At 39.8% G+C, this 23,456-nt stretch overlaps 1 protein-coding gene across 1 annotated transcript in view; it reads left to right on the forward strand.

Moving 5' to 3' along the window:
* ARHGEF4 (Rho guanine nucleotide exchange factor 4) overlaps window positions 1-23,456 on the forward strand; it is a 382,985-nt gene that overhangs the window by 228,817 nt on the left and 130,712 nt on the right. The window contains 1 exon segment of the mRNA XM_027964663.3: window positions 12,324-12,450. Coding sequence (XP_027820464.2) covers window positions 12,324-12,450 — 127 coding nt within the window.

The following is a 23,456-nucleotide window of genomic DNA, read 5'->3' on the forward strand; positions in this document are numbered from 1 at the left end:
GGTGTTCTTTGGAAGGAATGATGCTAAAGCTGAAACTCCAGTACTTTGCCCACCTCATGCGAAGAGTTGACTCATTGGAAAAAAACTCTGATGCTGGGAGAGATTGGGGGCAGGAGGAGAAAGGGATGACAGAGGATGAGATGGCTGGATGGCATCACTGACTTGATGGACGTGAGTCTGCGTGAACTCCAGGAGTTGGTGATGAACAGAGAGGCCTGGCGTGCTGCAATTCATGGGGTCGCAAAGAGTTGGACACAACTGAGCGACTGAACTGACTGAACTGAACTGAACCTAGATAGCATATTAAAAAGCAGAGACATTACTTTGCCAACAAAGGTCCATCTAGTTAAGGCTATGGCTTTTGCAGTAGTCATGCATGGATGTGAGAGTTGGACTATATAGAAAGCTGAGCGCCAAATAATTGATGCTTTTGAACTGTGGTGTTGGAGAAGACTCTTGAGAGTTCCTTGGACTGCAAGGAAATCCAACCAGTCCACCCTAAAGGAAATCAGTCCTGAATATTCATTGGAAGGACTAATGTTGAAGCTGAAACTCCAATACTTTCGCCACCTGATGTGAAAATTGACTCATTGGAAAAGAGCCAGATTTGGGGAATGTTTAAAGGTAGGAGGAGAAGGGGATGACAGAGGATGAGATGGTTTGATGGCATCACCGACTCAATGGGCATGAGTTTGAGTAAACTCCTGGAGTTGGTGATGGACAGGAAAGCCTGGTGTGCTGCAGTCCATGGGGACGCAAAGAGTCGGACACGACTAAATGACTGAACTGAACTGGTTTTTATGTTTTTGGTTTGTTTTTTTTTTTTTTAACAGCATCGCCATACTAGTCTCCATAGTGGCTGTACCAATTTACATCCCACCAACAGTGTAGGAGGTCACTGTGGTTTTGAGTTACATTTCACTAGCTATTAGCCATGTTGAGCATATTTTCACATTCCTTTTGGCCATCTATATGCCATCTTTGGGAAAATGGTTATTCAGGTCCTCTGCCCTTTTTAAAATTGGGTGTTCTGGAGTTTTTTGATACAGAGTTATATGAGATGTTTATATTTCTTATATAAACTGCTTATCAGACATATCATCTGGAAACATTTTCTCCCATTCATCATTTTATTGGTTTCCTTCACTTTGCAAAATCTTCTAAGTTTGATGAGGTTCCATTTGCTTATTTTGGCTTCCCTGATGGTTTGTGGGTAAAGTATCCACCTGCAATGCAGGAGACAGAGGAGATGCAGATTCATTCCCTAGGTCAGGAAGATCCTCTCAAGTAGGAAATGGCAACATACTCCAGCATTTTTGCCTGGAAAGCTTCATGGACAAAGGAGCCCAGTGGGCTACATCCATAAGGTTGCAAAGAATCAGACGTGACTGAGGATTCACACACCCACAAATTCTTGCCTGAGGAGACAAATCATATATATATATATATCAGTTCAGTTCCGTCGCTCAGTAGTGTCCAACTCTTTGCGACCCCATGAATCACAGCACGCCAGGCCTCCCTGTCCGTCACCAACTCCCAGAGTTCACTCAGACTCACGTCCATCAAGTCAGTGATGCCATGCAGCCATCTCATCCTCGGTCGTCCCCTTCTTCTCCTGCCCCCAATCCCTCCCAGCATCAAAGTCTTTTCCAATGAGTCAACTCTTCACATGCAGTGGCCAAAGTACTGGAGTTTCAGCTTTAGCATCATTCCTTCCAAAGAAATCCCAGGGCAGATCTCTTTCAGAATGGACTGATTGGATCTCCTCGCAGTCCAAAGGACTCTCAAGAGTCTTCTCCAATACCACAGTTCAAAAGCACCAATTCTTTGGCACTCAGCCTTCTTCACAGCCCAACTCTCACATCCATACATGACCACAGGAAAACCATAGCCTTGACTAGATGGACCTTAGTCGGCAAAGCAATGTCTCTGCTTTTGAATATGCTATCTCGGTTGGTCATAACTTTTCTTCCAAGGAGTAAGCGTCTTTTAATTTCATGGCTGCAGTCACCATCTGCAGTGATTTTGGAGCCCCAAAAAATAAAGTCTGACACTGTTTCCACTGTTTCCCCATCTATTTCCCATGAAGTGATGGAACCGGATGCCGTGATCTTCATTTTCTGAATGTTGAGCTTTAAGCCAAGTTTTTCACTCTCCTCTTTTACTTTCATCAAGAGGCTTTTTAGTTCCTCTTCACTTTCTGCCATAAGGGTGGTGTCATATATATATATATAAATATATATATATATATATATATATATATATAAATTTTCAGTTCAGTCACTCAGTCATTCAGTCATGTCTGACTCTTTGCGACCCCGTGGACTGCAGCATGCCAGGCTTCTTGTCCACCACCACCTCCTGGAGCTCACTCAAAGTCATGTCCATCAAGATGGTGATGCCATCCAACCATCTCAACCTCTGTCGTCCCCTTCTCCTGCTGCCTTCAATCTTTTCCAGCGTCAGGGTCTTTTCCAATGAGCCAGTTCTTTGCATCAGGTGGCCAAAGTATTGGAGCTTCAGCAACAGTCCTTCCAATGAATACTCAGGGCTGATTTACTTTAGGATTGACTGGTATTTGATCTCCTAGCACTCCAAGGGACTCTCAAGAGTCTTATCCAACACCACAGTTCAAAAATATCAATTCTTTGGTACTCAGCTTTCTTTACAGTCCAACTCTCACATCCATACATGACTACTGGAAAAACTAGAAAAAGCTTTGACTAGACGAACCTTTGTCAGAAAAGTAATGTCTCTACTTTTTAATATGCTGTCTAGATTGGTCACATCTCTTCTTCCAAGAAGCAGGTGTATTTTAATTTCATGGCTACAGTCACCATCTGCAGTGATTTTAGAGCCCAAGAAAATAAAGTCTGTCACGGTTTCCATCGTTTCCTGATCTATTTGCCATGAAGTGATGGGACTGGATGCCATGATCTTAGTTTTTGAATTTCGAATTTTAACCCAAATTTTTTACTCTCCTCTTTCACTTTCATCAAGAGACTCTTTAGTTCTTCTTCACTTTCTGCCATAAGGGTGGTGTCATCTGCATATCTGAGGTTATAGATATTTCTCCCAGCAATCTTGATTCCAGCTTGTGCTTCATCCAGCCCAGCATTTCACATGATGTACTCTGCATAGAAGTTAAATAAGCAGGGTGACAATATACAGCTTTGGTGTACTCCTTTCCTGATTTGAAACCAGTCCATTGTTCCATGTCCAGTTCTAACTGTTGTTTCTTGACCTGCATACATGTTTCTCAGGAGACAGATAAGGTGATCTGGTATTCCCACCTCTTGAAGAATTTTCCAGTTTGTTGTGATCCACAGTCAAAGGCTTTGGTGCAGTCAATAAAGCAGGAGTAGATTTTTTTCTGGAACTCTCTTGCTTTTTCTATGATCTAACATGTTGGCAATTTGCTCTCTGGCTCCTCTGCCTTTTCTAAATCCAGCTTGGAATCCATCTGGAAGTTTTTGGTTCACGTACTGTTGAAGCCTCACTTGGAGATTTTTGAGCATTACTTTGGTATTGGTGAGATGAGTGCAATTGTTCACTAGTTTGAACATTTTTTTGGCATTGCCTGTCTTTGGGATTGGAATTAAGACTGACCTTTTCCAGTCCTATGGGCACTGCTGAGTTTTCCAAATTTGCTGGCATACTGAGTGCAGCACTTTCATAGCATCATCTTTTGGGATTTGAAATAGCTCAGTTGGAAGTCCATCACCTCCACTACCTTTGTTGGTAGTGATGCTTCCTAAGGACCACTTGACTTCACTTTCCAGGATGTCTGGCTCTAGGTGAGTGATCACATCACTATGGTTATCTGGGCCATTAAGATCTTTTTTGAATAGTTCTTCTGTATATTCTTGCCATAGCTTCTTAATATCTTCAGCTTCTGTTCGGTTCATACCATTTCTGTTCTTTGTTGTGCCCATCTTTGCATGAAATGTTCCCTTGATATCGCTAATTTTCTTGAGAGATCTCTAATATTTCCCATTCCTGCTAAGGCCTATGTCAAAGAGTATACTGTCTACATTTTCTTCTAGGAGTTTTATACTTTCTGATCTTATATATAGGTCTTTATCCATTTTGAGTTTATTCTTTATATGGTGTGAGGAAATGTTCTGATCTCATTCTTTTACATGTAGCTGTCCAGTTTTCCCAGCAGTGTTTATTGAAGAGATTTTTTTCTCCATTGCATATTCTTACTGCCTTTGTCATAGACTAGTTAACCACATGTACATGGGTTTATTTGTGGGCTCTCTGTGATATTTCATTGATCCACGTGTCTGTTTTCGTCAGTACCATGCTGCTGTTTTTTTACTGTAGTTTTGAAGATTAGTTTGAAGTTAGACAGCATAATACTTCCAACTGTGTTCTTTTCTATCAAAATTGATTTGTCTATTTGGGGACATTTGTGGTTCCATACAAATTTAGGATTATTTATTCGTTTTTCTTCTGTGAAAAATGTTATAGATATTTTGATAGGCATTGTATTATGTCTTCAGACTCCTTTGGGTAGTATAGATATTTTAACAATATTACTTCTTCCAGTTCATATATATATATACACACACACAATGTCTTTCCATATATTTGTATCATCTCCAATTTCTTTCATCAATGTCTTATAATTTTCAAAATATATGTCTTTATCCTTCTTAGTAAATTTATTCTTAGACATTTTATTCTTTTGATGCAATTGTAAATGATAGTGTTTTCTTGCTTCTCTTTTTTCATAATTAATTATTAGCATATAATATAAAAGGAGTGAATTTCTGTATATTAACCTTATATCCTGCATCTTTTTGAATTCATCTATTCTAAAAGTTTTTTGGCAGAGATTTTAAAGTTTTCTATATATAATATCATGTTATCTGCAAATATGACAGTTTTACTTCTTTCCTTCTAATTTTGGTGCTTTTTTTTCTTATCTGTTTGCTATAGCTAGGACTTCCTATACTGTGTTAAGTAAAAATGGTGAGAGTGGGCATTCTTGTCTTGTTCTTGATCCTGAAGGAAAAGATATCAGGTTTTCCCCATTCAGTATGATGTTTGGTGTGTTTGTCATAAATGGCTTTTATTATCTCAAGAAATTTACCTCTATACCAACTTTGACAAATTTTTATCATGAATGGATACTGAATTTTTATTAATGCTTTTTATCCATCTATTGGGAGATCATGTGATTTTTATACTTTGTGTTTTCTTATAGCCTTGTTTGTACAGGAGGCTTTCTGCCAATTTCCAGTTAGTTTTCTGTGGCAATTGTTGCACATGTAGAGGTATTTTTGATGTGTTTGTGGGGGTAGATGAGTTCTACTTTCTCCTACTCTGCCATCTTGATCAATTCCCTTATACTTCATTTTATTAACATGGTGTATAACATTGGTTGATTTGTAGATATTGAATCATCCTTGCATCCCTGGGATAAATCCCACCTGATCATGGTATATCAGTATGATCCTTTGTTATCTACTTTTGAATTTAGTTTGAGAATATTCTGTTGAGGATTTTTCCATCTGTGTTCATCAGAGATGCTGGTCTGTAATTTCCAATGTTTGTAGTGTCTTTGTCTGGTTTTGGTATCAGTGTAATGCTGGTCTCATAGAATGAGTGTGGGAATGTTTTATCCTCTTCAATATTTTAGAATAGTTGGAGAAAGCAATCTTGAGAAAGAAGAATGGAATCAGAAGAATCAACTCACCTGACTTCAGGCTCTACTACAAAGCCACAGTCATCAGGACAGTATGGTACTGGCACAAAGACAGAAAGATAGATCCATGGAACAAAATAGAAATCCCAGAGATAAATCCATGCACCTATGGACAACTTATCTTTGACAAAGGAGGCAAGAATATACAATAGAGAAAAGACAATCTCTTTAACAAGTGGTGCTGGGAAAACTGGTCAACCACTTGTAAAAGAATGGAACTAGAACACTTTCTAAAACCATACACAAAAATAAACTCAAAATGGATTAAAGATCTAAACGTAAGACCAGAAACTATTAAACTCCTAGAGGAGAACATAGGCAAAACACTCTCCGACATAATTCACGGCAAGATCCTCTATGACCCACCGTCCAGGATATTGGAAATAAAAGCAAAAATAAACAAATGAGACCTAATTAAAATTAAAAGTTTCTACACAACAAAGGAAACTCTAAGCAAGGTGAAAAGACAGCCTTCAGAATGGGAGAAAATAATAGCAAATGAAGCAACTGACAAACAACTAATCTCAAAAATATACAAGCAACTCCTGCAGCTCACTTCCAGAAAAATAAACTACCCAATCTAAAAATGGGACAAAGAACTAAACAGACATTTCTCCAAAGAAGACATACAGGTGGCTAACAAACACATGAAAAGATGCTCAACATCACTCATTATCAGAGAAATGCAAATCAAAACCACAATGAGGTACCATTTCACGCCAGGCAGAATGGCTGCGATCCAAAAGTCTACAAGCAGTAAATGCTGGAGAGGGTGTGGAGAAAAGGGAACCCTCTTACACTGTTGGTGGGAATGCAAACTAGTACAGCCACTATGGAGAAGAGAACAGTGTGGAGATTCCTTAAAAAACTGGAAGTGGAACTGCCTTTTGACCCAGCAATCCCACTGCTGGGCATACACACCGAGGAAACCAGAATCAAAAGAGGCACGTGTACCCCAACGTTCATCACAGCACTGTTTATAATAGCCAGGACATGGAAGCAACCTAGATGTCCATCAGCAGATGAATGGATAAGAAAGCACTGGTACATATACACAATGGCGTATTACTCAGCCGTTAAAAAGAATGCACTTGAATCAGTTCTAACGAGGTGGATGAAACTGGAGCCTATTATACAGAGTGAAGTAAGCCAGAAAGAGAAACACCAATACAGTATACTAACACATATATATGGAATTTAGAAAGATGGTAATGATAACCCTGTATGCGAGACAGCAAAAGAGACACATATGTATAGAACAGTCTTTTGGACTCTATGGGAGAAGGCGAGGGTGGGATGATTTGGGAGAATGGCATTGAAACATGTATAATATCATATATGAAACGAATCGCCAGTCTAGATCTGATGCATGATACAGGATGCTCGGGGCTGGTGCACTGGGATGACCCAGAGGGATGGTATGGGGAGGAGGTGGGAGGGGGGTTCAGGATGGGGAACACGTGTACACCAGTGGTGGATTCATGTTGATATATGGCAAAACCAATACAATATTGTAAATTAATTAACCTCCAATTAAAATAAATAAATTTATATTAAAAATTTTTTTAAATAGTTTGAGGCTAGATGTTAAGTCTTCTTTAGATGTTGAGGCTGAAACTCCAATACTTTGGCCACCTGATGCAAAGAGCTGACTCATTTGAAAAGACCCTGATGCTGGGAAAGATTGAAGGCGGGAGGAGAAGGGGATGAAAGAGGATGAGATGGTTGGATGGCATCACCAACTCAATGGACATGAGTTTGAGTGAACTCCGGCAGTTGGTGATAGACAGAGAGGCCCGGCATCCTGCAGTCCATGTGGTCGCAGATTCAGACACAGCTGAGCAACTGAACTGAACTGAACTGAAATGTTTGGTAGAATTCCCCAATGATTCGGCAAATAAAGATTCTGGCTGCAATGCAGGAGACCCAAGGGGTGTGAGTTCAATCCCTGGGTTGGGAAGATCCCTTGGAGGAAGGAATGGCAACCCACTCCAGTATTCTTGCCTGAAAATTCTCATGTACAGAGAAGCCTGGGGGGCTACAGTCCAAAGGGTCGCAAAGAGTTGGACATGACTAAGTGACTAAGCACACAGACACAGAATTCCCCTGTGAAGCCTTCTGGCTTTGGACTTTTGTTTGTTGGGAGTTTTTGACTACCAATTCAGTTTCAATACAAATAATCAGTCTGTTGAGATTATCTGGTTCTTCCTGATTCAAACTATGAAGATTATATGTTTCTAGGAATTTATCCATTCCTTCTAGGTTGTCCAGTTTGTTGGTATGTAACTGTTCACAGTATTCTCTTATGATTGTTCATACTTCTCTGATACTGGTTGCAACATGTCCTCTTTAATTTCTAAGTTATTGTATTTGGATCCTCTCTCTTTTTTCTTTTTTAAAATATCTATCTATTTATTTTTATTGTGCCAGGTCTTAGTTGTGGCATATGGGATCTTTAGTTGTGGCATGTGGGACCTAGTTCCCTGACCAGGGATTAAACCCAAACTCCCTGCATGGGGAACACAGAGTCTTAGCCACTGGACCACTAGGGATGGCTCCTCTCTTTCTCTTAATGAGCCTGGCTAAAGGCTTATCAATTTTGTTTATCTTTTTAAAAAATCAGCTCTTGCTTTCATTAGTCCTTTTTTTTCCACTAATTTTGTTTGTTTGTTTGTTTTTACTTTACAATACTGTATTGGTTTTGCCATACATCAACATGAATCTGCCATATTGTGGGTGTTGTTTTTTTTTTTTTTAATCTCTACTCTGATCTTTATTATTTCCATCCTTCTGCTGACTTTGGATTTTGTTTGTTCTTATATTTCTAATTCATTTACATGGTAGGTTTGGTTATCTATTTGAGATTTCTCTTATTTCTTGAGGTAAGGCTATATTAATATAAACTTCCCTCTTGGGAACAGCTTTTGCTGCTTCCCATAGCCTTTGGAAAGTTGTGTTTTTAATTTTCATTTGTCTCAGGGTGTTTTCTGATTTCCTCTTTAATTTTCTTTGGTTGACTTATTGGGGTTTTAGTACCATGTTGTTTAGTCTCTACATATTTGCATTTTTTCCACTTTTCTTTCTGTAATAGGTTTCTACTTCCATATCATTGTGATCTGAAAAGATACTTGGTATAATATCTGTCCTCTAAATGTGCTGAGACTTGTTTTGTGGACCAGCATGAGAACATTACATGTGCATGTGAAAAGCATGTGTTCTTCTGTTTTTGAATGGAATGTCCTGTAGATATCTATTAAGTCCAGTTGGTCTAATGTGTTATTTAATGTCACTGTTTCCTTGTTGATTTTCTGCTTGATGATGTGTCCGTTGATGTGAGGTGTTAAAGTCTCCCACTATTATTGTATTACTGTCAATTTGTTTCCTTTGTGTCTGTTATACAGTGCACTGTTATTAACTGTAGTTTCCATGCTGCACCTTACAGGACTTATTTTATAACTGGAAGCTTGTATCTTTTGGCTCCCTCATCCAGTTTGCCTACTACCTATTCCCTGCCTTTGGCTATTTTGTCTCTATTAGCTTGACTCTTCATTTCTAAGATTTCACATATTCAATATAAGTAAGGTCATACAGTCTTTTTCTTTCTTGTCTGACTTATTTCACTTAGCATAATGCACTCAAGGTCCACCCATGTAAAATTTTAATTTTAGCCTTTTTCTTTTTCAGGTCTAATGTTTCCATTGTATTCTATTTTTTATCTATTTTCCTGCCATTATTTTCTTTAAAAAAAATATGAATTTATTTATTTTAATTGGAGGTTAATTACTTTACAATATTGCATTGGTTTTGCCATACATCAACATGAATCTGCCACAGGTATACACATGTTCCCCATCCTGAACCCCCCTCCCTCCTCCTTCTCTGTACCATCCCTCTGGGTCGTCTCAGTGCACCAGCCCCAAGCATCCAGTATCATGCATTGAACCTGGACTGGCTATTGGTTTCATATATGATATTATACATGTTTCAATGCCATTCTCCCAAATCATCCCACCCTCGCCTTAACCTATAGAGTCCAACAGACTGTTCTATACATCTGTGTCTCTTTTGCTGTCTCGCATACAGGGTTATCGTTACCATCTTTCTAAATTCCATATATATGCAATAGTATATTGTATTGGTGTTTTCTTTTTGGCATACTTCACTGTGTATAATAGGCTCCAGTTTCATCCACCTCATTAGAACTGATTCAAGTGTATTCTTTTTAATGGCTGAGTAATACTCCATTGTGTATATGTACCACAGCTTTCTTATCCATTCATCTGCTGATGGGCATCGAGGTTGCTTCCATGTCCTGGCTATTATAAACAGTGCTGCAGTGAACATTGGAGTACACATGCCTCTTTTGATTCTGGTTTCCTCGGTGTGTATGCCCAGCAGTGGGATTGCTGGGTCAAAAGGCAGTTCTATTTCCAGTTTTTTAAGGAATCTCCACAGTGTTCTCCATAGTGGCTGTACTAGTTTGCATTCCCACCAACAGTGTAAGAGGGTTCCCTTTTCTCCACACCCTCTCCAGCATTTATTCTTGTAGACTTTTGGATCGCAGCCATTCTGCCTGGCGTGAAATGGTACCTCATTGTGGTTTTGATTTGCATTTCTCTGATAATGAGTGATGTTGAGCATCTTTTCATGTGTTTGTTAGCCACCTGTATGTCTTCTTTGGAGAAATGTCTGTTTAGTTCTTTGTCCCATTTTTAGATTGGGTAGTTTATTTTTCTGGAATTGAGCTGCAGGAGTTGCTTGTATATTTTTGAGATTAGTTGTTTGTCAGTTGCTTCATTTGCTATTATTTTCAATTCATTTCAAGAGTGTTCACATGCACTTCTTGGCACACAGTTATATGAACTTCTTTAAAATCTTTCATAATTCCAACACTGTGTCATCTTGGTGCTGGGATCTGTTGATTGTTTTCCCCTTATAAGTTATTGAGATTTTCATAGTTCTCTGTATATCAAATAATTCTGGGTTGTATCTTGGACGTTTGAATATTACATTATGAGCCTTAGTTTCTATGAAGAATAATAATTAAAATTTTCAAGTAACTGATTCAGTTTAGGGTAAAAGTTCTTACTGGCTTTCAGGAGCTATATTTCTTATGTCAGTTAAAATTTTCAAGGTGTTTTCAGTGTTATTTTGATAATGTGAATCACTCTGTGGCTAGTCTGAAACTTATAAAATGATCTACTCCATAATTTGGTTCTCAAATTTTGGTTCTCAGTGATTTTACTATTCTGTTTAGCGTTAGATCCACACAAGCAAAGTTTGTGCATAAGTCCAGGTGTTCATAAACAACTTTATGGTATCATTTTCTTGATCTTTTTCCTTTCTGTATTCTTCCAGACACCTCTTGGCTTCCAGGAGTCCCCCTTTGCCTACACTTTTTGCTATAAAGCTAGGCTTTCATTTTCCCACTTTGCCTTATGCTTCCTGTAACTATGTCTGCCTCTGGAGCCAAGTGGCAGGAGGACAGAGCGGGAAAAAAGGAATAAGTCTTTTTCCCACATGCTCTTGGGGCTACATTTCTCCTGGTCATAAAGAATCCCCTTGCTCAGAATTTTAGGGGCCTTCCTGGCCATCACTGCCATACATACTGGATATAACAGGATTTCCTGGAAGTCTAGGGTGGAAGTAAATGATAACATAGAAGATTTCCCCACTTATTCATATCCGCAGGGTCCCTTTCCCCTTTCTTCAGACTAGAGAAGACTTTTTGGAGTACGTTTGCTCCATACTCAGTCTTAAGCTGCTATTGATGTCAAGAACCACAAACAAAAAAAGGTAACTCACCGCAGGATTAGCTTAGTTTCAAATACTGGCTTTCTACTCCAACCCACATGCTATTATTTATTTATAGCCCTTGGGAAACTGACTTATACATCCTCCCAAGGTTTTTAGTTGCATTCAAAATGAGGAGATGGAATGAAGTATCATACTCCCTAATCCTTGTTTCTATATTTATGTTTCCATAAATCACTAAGAGAATTTTCTAAGCACTGTTTGCTTACTTTGTGTGGAATACAAAAGAAAATGGAACATTTATATGATTAATATCAAAGTAGACAAAATCTGGAGGGACCAAGTATATTTCTGGATAATGGGATAATAAAGAAAGGGACAATATTCTTGCCCTACCAAGTCCCCATGCAACACTGGTCTTTACTGTCTAAAGGGTAGAGCTGTGAGGTGTCAGAGACTCCATGAGTTGCATTTTAATTAAGCACCCCTGCAAGAATATAGCTAAAACAAAGCCTTGCTTTGGAGAAATGTTAGGCTGTGTGGGCTGACCAGCTGGTATAATTTGGGGTTTTGAGACCTGCTGACAGTCCTCATTTCACATTGTTGAATGACAACCTATTCTGCCATGGTTGCCACATATGGCTGTACAGATTGCAGACTACTGATTCCAAGAGAAACTTTTCTTTTTACATGGATTTTGAAGTGAATGGCACCTCCCCGAGCTGTGTGCATTTTGGCTGCTTGGTCTGCTCACAGCAAAGTCCATGGGCAGTTAGGAAAATCGGAATGTGGCAATGACAGCATGTTATCTCTTTTCTTCATTTACTCTCTGCCTCTTTTCCTTTTCTCCCAGTGTTGGAGGAAGATGATCATTACCTCTCCAGAGTCTTTGAATCTCCCTAAAAGAAGCCATCCATTCTCGCAGAGTGCCCCGACAGGATTGAACCACATGGGCTGGCCAGAGTCCACACCTGACATTGGTGAGCTATATGACTCTCTCTCTTTTTTTTCACACTCCAGTGTCCTGACAAAAAGAACAAGATGTGAGAGCATGTTGTTGACAGCTGTGTTTACTTGTCTGGCAGAAGTAACTTGCGTGTGAGAAATAGATCACTGTCTTTAACACTTTCAATTAGGAAGAGGTCCCTAGTACCCAGATAAAGGAATTCTTGGCTTGAGGAAGATTCCGTTATTAAATTCCTAGCCCTGGTTCCATTCATTTATTTTGAGCAGAACTACTGACCATTCCTTGAGACTTATAATAGGGTATAATTTACAGAAGAAATAATTACAGAGAGAGTTGTCTAATCCAGTGACGAGGCTTGGGTGTTTCCCCTTCTCGGGGACAAGGCTCTTGGGTTTTGTGGCAGTCTTTCTGAGTCCCTTTCCCAAGTGAAGTGAAAGTCACTTGGTCATGTCTAACTCTTTGCAACCCCGTGGACTGTACTGTGCCAGGCTCCTCTGTCCTTGGAATTCTCCAGGCAAGAATACTGGAGTGGGTTGCCATGCCCTTCTCCAGGGTATCTTCCCAACCCAGGAATGGAACCCAGGTTGGGTTGTTGGCGGATTCTTTACCAACTGCCCTTTCCCCAAAACTATGTCAAAAGCATCATATCATCATATCACATATTTGTCCATAAAAGGGCTGATTTTTGTGCCAGAAGGAAACTGGGCCCCAGTGAGAGCCAGGAGTTGGTGATGGACAGGGAGGCTTTGTGTGCTGCAGTCCATGGGGTTGCAAAGAGTCAGACACAACTGAGCAACTGAACTGAACTGAACTGAACTGAGAGCCAGGATGCAGCCTCTTCATGTATAGCCACTACCCTTCCTGAACTTAACCCAGGAACAGCTGGACATGATGAAAATGCTCAAAGCTCTGAGTACAAGGACAGATGTTAGATCTCAGGTACAGATTACGTTAGATGGCAACCTTATGGTTTAGAGGCATCCAGCTGACTTAAGGAAGAGGCCAAATACGGTGCACGCGTACTAAGTCGTTTCAGTCATGTCTGACTCTATGTGACCGTGTGGATATAGCCTGCCAGGCTCCTCTGTTCATAGGGTTCTCCAGGCAAGAATACTGGAGTGGGTTGCCGTGCCCTCCTCCAGGGTATTTTTCTGACGCAAGGATCAAACCTGCATCCCATGTCTGCTGTATTGGCAGGCAGGTTCTTTACCACTAGCGCCACCTGGGAAGCCCAAATATGGTGCTTAAAGAGGATAAGTAAGAATAAAAGCCTTAGACAGGTTTGGAAAAACAAAATGGCTATACATATCAAACATGTACTTTTCTAGACTTGGGGATGGGGACAGGGCAGGTATTCAAGGATGTCTGTAGTTTGGTCCTGTTGGAGCTAAAGACCTGTGGAAAGCCAGTGATGTTAGCAAAAGATGATATGTCAGAGTAGTGAGTCCTGATCATTAGAGCATGGACTGTGCTGTGCTGATGAGTCAGCTCTGATGCAGACATGAGACCTGACCTCTGAATCTGCTAAGCGCATACTGGGTGCTGGTCCTGCAGGAGCTAGCTACTCAGATGTTTAGCTACCATGATTGTTTTCCATTACCAAATGTCTGTGCTTATGCTATATCATGCAGTGGGCTTTTATTCTTCCCCAGATAAGGTTATAATCTCAAATTCACCGTAAGCAAAGTCATGAAAATGGATTTGACAGCTGCTGAAAGAATCCTTCCAAAGAAAAAGATAGTTCTAAAATAAACTCTTCATTAAGTCTTGGAATAGTTTAGAGGCTTATGGAAGGGACAGTAACAGGTAAGCATAGCATTTTTCCTGGGATAATCCTCATTTTGGCTCTTGAAATGAGAACATTCTTACAAATTCATGCTAAATAATCATATTCCTATTATTTCGGGGCCTCATTTGAATTAATTAGCAGATGAATTTATTGCAGAATAAGAGATTTTTAAAAGCCTCCGTGACAAGTTGCACAGCATACCCATGCCAAGGACACTGCTCTGAAAGTCAGAAGTCAGGGCTCTGCCTTTAGCTGTCTGTCATATAGAGGTGAGAAATTGGGCACACCCCTCCATTTCTCTATCTCATACTTCTTTTTACATAAACAGTATAAATCCTGTATTCACCAGATTAATATGAGGGGTAGCTTGGGTCTCTGTAAATATTTAGCTTAAGAAAGCTTTCATTTCTTTAATTATTTCTTCTACTCCAACTTTTCTATTCCAAACTTCTGGAATTTCTTTCTACCCCAGATTCTATCCCTAGAATCTCTCATTATTTTTATTATTTTACCTTTTCCTCTCGGTTCTGGGAGATATCTCAGTTTTATCTTCAACCTTGTTTTTCTGGTTTACCTCATCTACTGTTCATTGCCTCCATTAATATTTGTGATTCAGTGATGTTTTTAATCTCCATGCAATCTTTCCAATGTCCTCTTGAAGCTTCTTAAAAACAGAAAGTTGGGAATTTTGTAAAATTTTCTGTTGATGTTTTATGAATCCATTTCCAAATTCATATGCTTTTCTTATAACTGGTAACTTTTTTATAGGTGAAATTTCTCTATTTGCTTATCTTTACAGATATCAGCTCTTCCCCAACAATGGCTGGTTGCCAAGTAGCACTGGAGACATCCTTTCAGAGATTGTTATAGATTCCTCTTAAAATCCTTCAAGCACAGCTGAAGCAGGAAGTTAAGCTTTCCTATTATGTGTATCACAGGTTCCATCACCCGGGGTGGGGGAGCTTTAAGCAGTCCCAGTGAGATCTTTGCCTCTTTTCAGAACTTAGCTATGTTTTATAGAGTAGTCAAGAATTAGCATGATGTGAGAGCATGCCACGTTTTGCCCCACAGGCTGGTGCCCAGGATAAAGTCTACTACACCCACTCCTCTCTGAGTGGAAATAACAGGTCCAGATATAACTCTGTGAACCCCAACATGATGACCGCACACAGCATCACATAAAGCCCTCTGTACTTGCAGAACATTTGTTGAAAAGACTATTTTTCCACTTTGAATGGTCATGGCCGCTGTAGTTGATCATAGATGTATGGATTTATTCCTGGACTGTCAATTGTATTCCATGATCTATGTCCATTCTTGTACTAGTAACCACACTGTCTTGTTTGCATTACTCTGTAGTAAGGTTTGAAATCAGGAGGTGGAATCTCCCTACTTTCCCCTTCTTTTTCAGAAATGTCTTGGCTCTTTTGAGTCCCTTCCAGTTCCATGTGACTTTTAGAATCAGTTCAGTCGCTCAGTCGTGTCTGACTCTTTGTGATCCTATGGACTACAGCACGCCAAGCTTCCCTGTCCATCACCAACTCCCAGAGCTTGCTTAAACTCATGTCCATCGAGTCGGTAATGCCATCCAACCATCTCATCCTCTGTCGCCCCCTTCTCCTCCCACCTTCAATTATTCCAAGCATCAGGGTCTTTTCCAATGAGTCAGTTATTCATATCAGGTGGCCAAAGTGTTGGAGTTTCAGCTTCAACATCAGTCCTTCCAATGAATATTCAGGACTGATTTCCTTTAGGACTGACTGGTTTGATCTCCTTGCAGTCCAAGGGACTCTCAAAAGTCTTCTCCAGCACCACAGTTCAAAAGCATCAATTCTTTGGGGCTCAGCTGTCTTTATGGTTCAACACTCACATCTTTACATGACGACTAGAAAAACCATAGTCTTGACTAGACGGACCTTTGTTGGCAAAGTAATGTCTCTGCTTTTTAATATGCTTCTAGGTTGGTCATAGCTTTTCCTCCAAGGAGTAAGCATCTTTTAATTTCATGGCTGCAGTCACCATCTGTAGTGATTTTGGAGCCCACTGTTTCCATTGTTTCCCCATCTATCTGCCATGAAGTGATGGGACCAGATGCCATGATCTTAGTTTCTTGAATGTTAAATTTTAAGCCAGCTTTTTCACTCTCCTCTTTCACTTTCATCAAGAGGCTCTTCAGTTCTTCTTCACTTTCTGCCATAAGGGTGGTGCCATCTGCATATCTGAGGTTATTGATACTTCTCCTGGCAATCTTGATTCCAGCTTGTGCTACATCCAGCCCAGCATTTCACATGATGTGCTCTGCATAGAAATTAAATAAGTAGGGTGACCATATACAGCCTTGACATACTCCTTTCCCAATTTAGAACCAATCCATTTTCCCATATCCAGTTCTAACTCTTGCTTCTTGACCTACATACAGATTTCTCAGGAGGTAGATAAGGTGGTTTGGCATTCCCATCTCTTGAAGAATTTTCCACAGTTTGCTGTGATCCACACAGACAAAGGTTTTGGTGTAGTCAATAAAGCAGAAATAGGTGCTTTTCTAGAAGTCTCTGCTTTTTCTATGATCCAACAAATTTTGGCATTTTGATCTTTGTTCCTCTGCTTTTTCTAAATCCAGCTTGAACATCTGGAAGTTCTCAATGTTTAGAATCAGGTTGTCAGTTTCTGCAAAGATATTATTTGGGATTCTAATGAAGACTGCACTGAATCTGTAAATGAGTTTGGGGAGCATTGTCATCTTAACAGTGTTGAGTTTTCTGATCCATGAACGTAGGATTTTTTCCCATTTATTTAGATCTTTTTTTTTCTTTCAGTGACAGTGTGTCATTTTCAGAATACAAGTTTGTACTTCCTTTGAAAATTAATTCCTAAGTATTTTATATAATGTTTGATGCTTTGAAAATGAAACTATCTTCTTAATTTCATTTTCAGAATGGTCACTAAAAGTGCATAAAAATACAATTCACTTTTGTATATTGATCTTATATCCTGCAACCTTGCTGAACCTCTTTATTAGTTTGTTGGAGATTACGAGTGAAATGACACAGAACAAGACACACACAAGAGACAGACAACACGCACACTCCAGCCGGAGGAACAGAACTGGGCAAAAAACTAATTGCCGTTTATTATAAAAGCCCCCTAGGCAGAATTCCAGACTGCATGAATAAGCCTTTTCAGCGCAGCGCAGGTGCATATATGTTATCGTATAGCAAAGGGGAGTAAAATACTACTCTACTGCAGAGTCTGTACAAAGCCCTCTATTCCCTCTTTATCACAAGAAGGGAATGCTCCCTCGTTTGCAAGGGACCATTAAACTCAAGGCTGTGTCCAGACTCTTTGGCAGAACGCCTCGTTTGCAAGGACGTCCAACCCTAGCAGAGAGGCCCATTTGCAGGCACATCTCTGCTACCCTATTAACCCTTCTTCTCCCCCTTTTTTATTTGCTTTTATAAATTGTAGCATGGTCTGGATCTTCTCTGCTTCGTGCTTTAGTTGTTTCCCTTTCCGCCATCACCGGAAGACTAGAAAAGCAACACAACATAAAAGTAATATAAACACAGTGTTCTCAAAAGTAGTCCCAATTAGTGAGGATACATGTCCTAATGGATTTAAGTTATTCACTCCCTCTTGAAGACTTTACAGCAAATCAGACCCCGTAATATCAAGTAAAGTCCTGCTAAAAGTAGACAGAATTTGTCGTTCCAGGTCCATAATCTCCATAGTGAGATTTTGAGGCCCAGTCAAGGATCGTTTTACTTTATCCCATCCTTCACTCATGTTAAATGGTACAGGTGTTATACAAAACTGAGAAGAATTCCAATCACATTTCAACACACTTCGTGTAGATAAAACAGCCAATTGATCTCCAAGCCAGGAAATGGTGTGTTGAAGATCGAGCACATCAGTAGCAAGTTGGGCATCCAAATCTCGCTGTTTTTGCCATAACAAATGAGAGTCTTTATGCCAGTCCTGAATAAAATCAGCTGTTTGAATTCCTTGGTGTAACGCAAGACCTGCTACCGCTGCTGTTGCAGTTACTGACGTGACTGCTAGAATCGAAGCAATGACCACACCAAGCATACGTCGAGATCGATGTAGCAAAGTCTGTACAGCGGTTACTAGATGAGAAATAGCAAAAGAATCTGACCACGGCCGAGTCAGATTTATAGGTAACCATACTTCTGTCCGAGCCTTAACAATTACTAGCGAGAAATTGGAATTATAGGCTCGTCTTTCAAATTCTTCCCACCAAGACTGATTTACACATTGAGTTAGATTACAATAGTCACATGACACAGACCCCACAGTATCATTCCAGGTCCAATTCCCATATAACAATGCAAAAGGATATTTTACACATGCCATTGCAGAATAAGATTTATTAACATGTAAATTAACATGGAATGGACCCGAAGAGTTACCACTGTCCAAAGTATAGTTTCCTGACCAGACAGTGAGATTACCAGAAACTGCCCATAGTTTCCAAATATCCCCTTAAATGTGCGGATATCCTTGCAATTGTAATTGAGGAGGGACAAGTGCAAATTGCTGCCATTTAACTGTTTCATTTCCATTGCCCATCAAAGTGCTACTTGCACGATGCCACCTAAAAGATTTATTTGACCATTTTTCTAAGAATTGCCCATGATCTGGACTCCAATCTACAATGATGGCCCCAGAATAATTCATGACTTTAAAGGGTCGATGACCTCAGCAACATTCCCACTCCAAAGATTCTAGAGAAGGAACAAAAAAGTTAACAGGACATAGTGACATGTGTTTTCCATTATGAATATCTATCAGTTTTGTCGAGGTGCTAAATCCCCTGGTGGAAACAAGCACAGTAAAAGTAGCAAAATGGTAATTATTATACTTTACCCCCCATGTATTTTAAGAATGATGAGAATGTTCCTTGGTGGACAGACAAAAGGGGTGTCCCCCTATACATAAAGGAATACCTTCCACTGCAATGGTCAAATTACTAATATTATATTGTTGTTTATGATGAGATAGTTGTTCTATTCCCCTGCAAGCTGGTGGGGGAAGGAAGGCAGTCTCATTAGTACATACCTGCACTTCTGGTTCCCCACAGGAAACTGCTCTTACTAATGGGGGATTAGGTATATATGCCCAATATGTATGATTACTTGCCGATACACTGATTACCTGACATGTCACCACCGCCATCATGGCAAGCAAAAGATTGGTAGGATTCAGAGGTTGCCCCGCCCTCATTAACGTCTTCTCTGCTTCCTGGGTCAACCTCTTCATTTGACCCCATATAGGAGGTGTTGCTTCCCTTGTACGGGAAATAAGGCTTCTCGGTATAGTAAGCTCTTCGAATTTTTGAACAAGGGGATCAGCCATTGTTGATTTTGATCAATCTTGTTGGGGTCCAAAACCTGTAATTATCAACAGAAATGAAAGCATACCCTCGTCCCAAATATATTAATGATGCTGGGATCCAACCCTTCTCTTTATCTTTATACCAAATAGGCGTATTCAAGATCTTCTTATCCTCTTCTTTCCCTTGAAAATGCAACTCTGCTGCTGATAGATTTCCCTTGCTCCAAACATTAAAAAAAATTAGGGTAAGTAAGGTTTTATTCAGAATGTCTTTAGGTTTCATAAATCTCTGTTCCCCCTTTTGTATTTTTTCAAGATAATCATGCAAGGTACGATTAGCTCTTTCAATGATAGCTTGCTCTTGACTATTATAAGGAATACCAAAAGTATGAGTTATATGGTATTGAGATAACAAGTGAGCTAATTTTGCGGATTGGTAAGCAGGTGCATTATCAGTTTTCAATTCAATTGGTAATCCCATAACTGCAAAACAAGATAACAAATGAGTAATAACAGCGTCAGCCTTTTCAGAATGTAATGCAGTGGCCCATTGAAAATGTGTGCAAGTATCTATAGTATGATGCACACATTTTTGTTGTCCGAAGGAAGAAATGTAAATTACATCCATTTGCCGTATCTGATTTGCTTGTAGTCCTCTTATGTTGACACCTGGTGGGGTAAATGGCAAAGCAAAGGGTGCACATATGGAACAAGAACGAACAATATTTTGAGCTTGTTTTCGAGTAATAGCATGAGATTTTTGTAACCCTTTGGAGTTGGTATGTTGTAAGAGATGTTCTTGTTTTGCTGCTTCTATAGGATAAAGTAAGGCATCAATTGTAGCATTTCCGAATGATAAGGGTCCAGGAAGGGCAGAATGTGCACGGATGTGAGTAAAGAAACGCTGCAAGAGCAATTGTTGTACTTGGTAAAACAATTTATCAATAACTGTTTTGAGAGTCAATGGAAGAGAGACATGGGGAAGCTGTAGGCAAGAGAGAACAGCATATCGAGAATCTGAAACAATGTTAATAGGAAGTTGGGGAAAATCTTGCAAAACTAAATAGATAGCCCACAATTCAGCGGGCTGTACAGAAGAAAATGAGTGGGGGAGAACCTTGGAATTTTCCGGGGTCCAATATCCAGCAGTATTTTTATTTTCATCTGTAAAAATAGTGGATCCCTTAACTGGAACATCTGAAATTGGGGAATGAGATATCATAGTGTTAGTCTGGAGAAAATCAATCAATTTAGATGATGGATAATGATTAGAAAACGAACCAGGATATGAGGCAAGAGAAATTTGCCAGTTTTCATTAAATTGTAAACATCGAGATATTTGAGCAGTTGTTAGCTGAGTAACAATCTGGTGTGGTTCAGATCCTGATAATTGTAAAATACGATGGCAACCCTTCTGTATAAGGAAGGCTAATTTATCCATATATATAGTCAATTTTTTGGTAAAACTGTTAGGTAAGAAAACCCATTCTATTAATCCTTTTTCTTGAGCAATTACACCAGATGGGGAATAAGAGGTATGAAATATTATAAACGAAATAGTTTGAAATGCATGTAAGTAAGTCAAAAAGCTGTCATTTAGTCATTGCTCAACAAATTGAAGTTCCTGTAAAGCCAATGGGGTTAAGGTCCGGGGGCTATCCAGAGCTGTATCTCCTTCTAAAGTAGAAAACAAATGTCGTAATTGATAAGTAGGAATCCCAAGTGCTGGGCGTAGCCAATTAATATCTCCAAATAACTTTTGAAAATCATTTAAGGTTTTGAGATGGTCTCTTCTAATTTGCAAATTTTGGGGCCTAATTCTATGTTGTTCCAATATTGTCCCTAAATATGAAATAGGAAAGTCCTTTTGAATTTTTTCCGGGGCTATTTGAAAATTGTATAGTCTTAAAGCCTGCTGTACTTTTAAAAAGAATTCATCACATTCAGCAATACTAGGAGCTGCCAGTAGGAGATCATCCATATAATGATATAGAATATAATTGGGGTATTCTTGACGGAGGGATTGTAAAGAGCGAGCTACGAATTCTTGGCATAAGGTAGGACTATTTATCATTCCTTGTGGTAAGACTGTCCATTGATAACGCTTAAACAGGCTGAGCATGATTAAGAACAGGAACTGTAAAAGCAAATTTATCTCTATCTTGCAATTGTAGGGGAATGGTAAAAAAAAAAAAAAAACAGTCTTTAAGATCTAACACCATTAAGGACCCATTCTGAGGAATAAGAGCTGGAGAGGGGAGTCCCAGTTGCAAGGCTCCCATAGGTTCAATACATTTATTAATTTCTCGTAAATCAGTTAACATTCTCCATTTTCCAGATTTCTTTTTTATAACAAAAACAGGAGAATTCCAGGGAGAGGTAGAGGGCTCTATATGACCAAGTTGGAGTTGTTCTTGTACTAATTGTTCTAATGCCTCGAGCTTCATTTGTGGTAATGGCCACTGCTCAACCGATTTTGGAGTATTAGTTAACCATTTTAATGGGAGTGCTCGCGGAATTTGAGCAGTGGCTACTAGTTTTCCAGTGGAATGGTTGCAGAAGCCCCCAAAGGAGAGAGAAGAGCTCTTTCCCATATATTAATAGGTATATTTGCAATATTAAAGGTAACAAACACTGACCTTCTATTATGGAATTGACATTGCAAGGGATGGGTACTCTTCCAGACATCTGCAATGAAGCCTAATCCTGTCAGCATTAAAGGGCTTTTTCCTTTTTCCCAATCTTGGGGCCATTGTTGAGAAGAAATGACTGAAACATCCGCCCCTGTGTCTACTAGTCCTTCAAAGTTGTTTCCCTGTATAATCAAGGAGAGAACAGGGTGGGAATCTTTGATAAGCATTTCCCAAAATATATGTCGCCCAGTACTTCCAAATCCTCCTGTTCGTTCATTAGGAAGAGCCAAAAAGGGGTGATAAGGTAGGAGAAGTATTTGAGCAATACGTTCCCCAGCTAACAGTGAAAGTGTGGTAGAAGTAGAGACCATAATCAAAATTTCCCCAACATAGTCGGAGTCTATTACCCCAGGAATTATGGTTAGACCTCTCAAAGCCACACTGCTACGGCCTAATATCAAGCCAAAAGTGCCTTTAGGCAGTGGTCCAAATACATTTGTTTTTAATTTATAAATGCCTCCCCCTGGTGACGAACATTATCAGCTAGTGGCAAATCAGCAGCAGCACTCCCTGAAGTAGTAAACCGTAAGTCCGAAATCATCATCTGAGGCCCTTTTAACGGGGCATCGACTCGTAACGGTTGTTGGGAGGGAATAGGGCTGGGGCAGATGGGATGGGAGGAGAAGTGGGAGGGCAAGGAGAAGTCCCCGGTATTGTTCCTGGGCCCCAAGGACTTAGGCCCGCAGGATAGTTTCCCGGTATCGGGTTGCCCATTTTGTCTGTTTTAGATCTGCATTCATTAGTCCAATAAAACCCCTTCCCGCACCGATGGCAAAGTCCAGGAGGAGTCTTATTCTTCCCAGCAAGAGATCTGTCTTTAGGAATTGCACCTTGATCAGCTTTTAATTTCTGACACTCTCTTTTCATATGACCGGGTTTTCCACAATGAAAGCAGTTACCTCCGTTTGGTGGTCTCATAAGTTTGGCCAAGGCTGGAGCAAAGATATTAGCCTGATGCTCAGTCCCTCCTATTCCCGAGCAGGCTCTGATATATTCAGCTATAGATGTACCCTGTCCCTTTAAAGTTCCCAGTATACGCTTGCATTCAGGATTTGCATTTTCAAATGCTAAAGTTTGTAATAATATCTCTGAAATCTCATCCCTCCCTACAGCCTGTTCCATAGCTACCCTCAATCTTGCTAGAAAATCAATATATGGTTCATTGGGGCCTTGCATTGTTTTAAC

Source organism: Ovis aries, chromosome 2 (genome assembly GCF_016772045.2).
Source record: "Ovis aries strain OAR_USU_Benz2616 breed Rambouillet chromosome 2, ARS-UI_Ramb_v3.0, whole genome shotgun sequence".
NCBI lineage: Eukaryota > Metazoa > Chordata > Mammalia > Artiodactyla > Bovidae > Ovis > Ovis aries.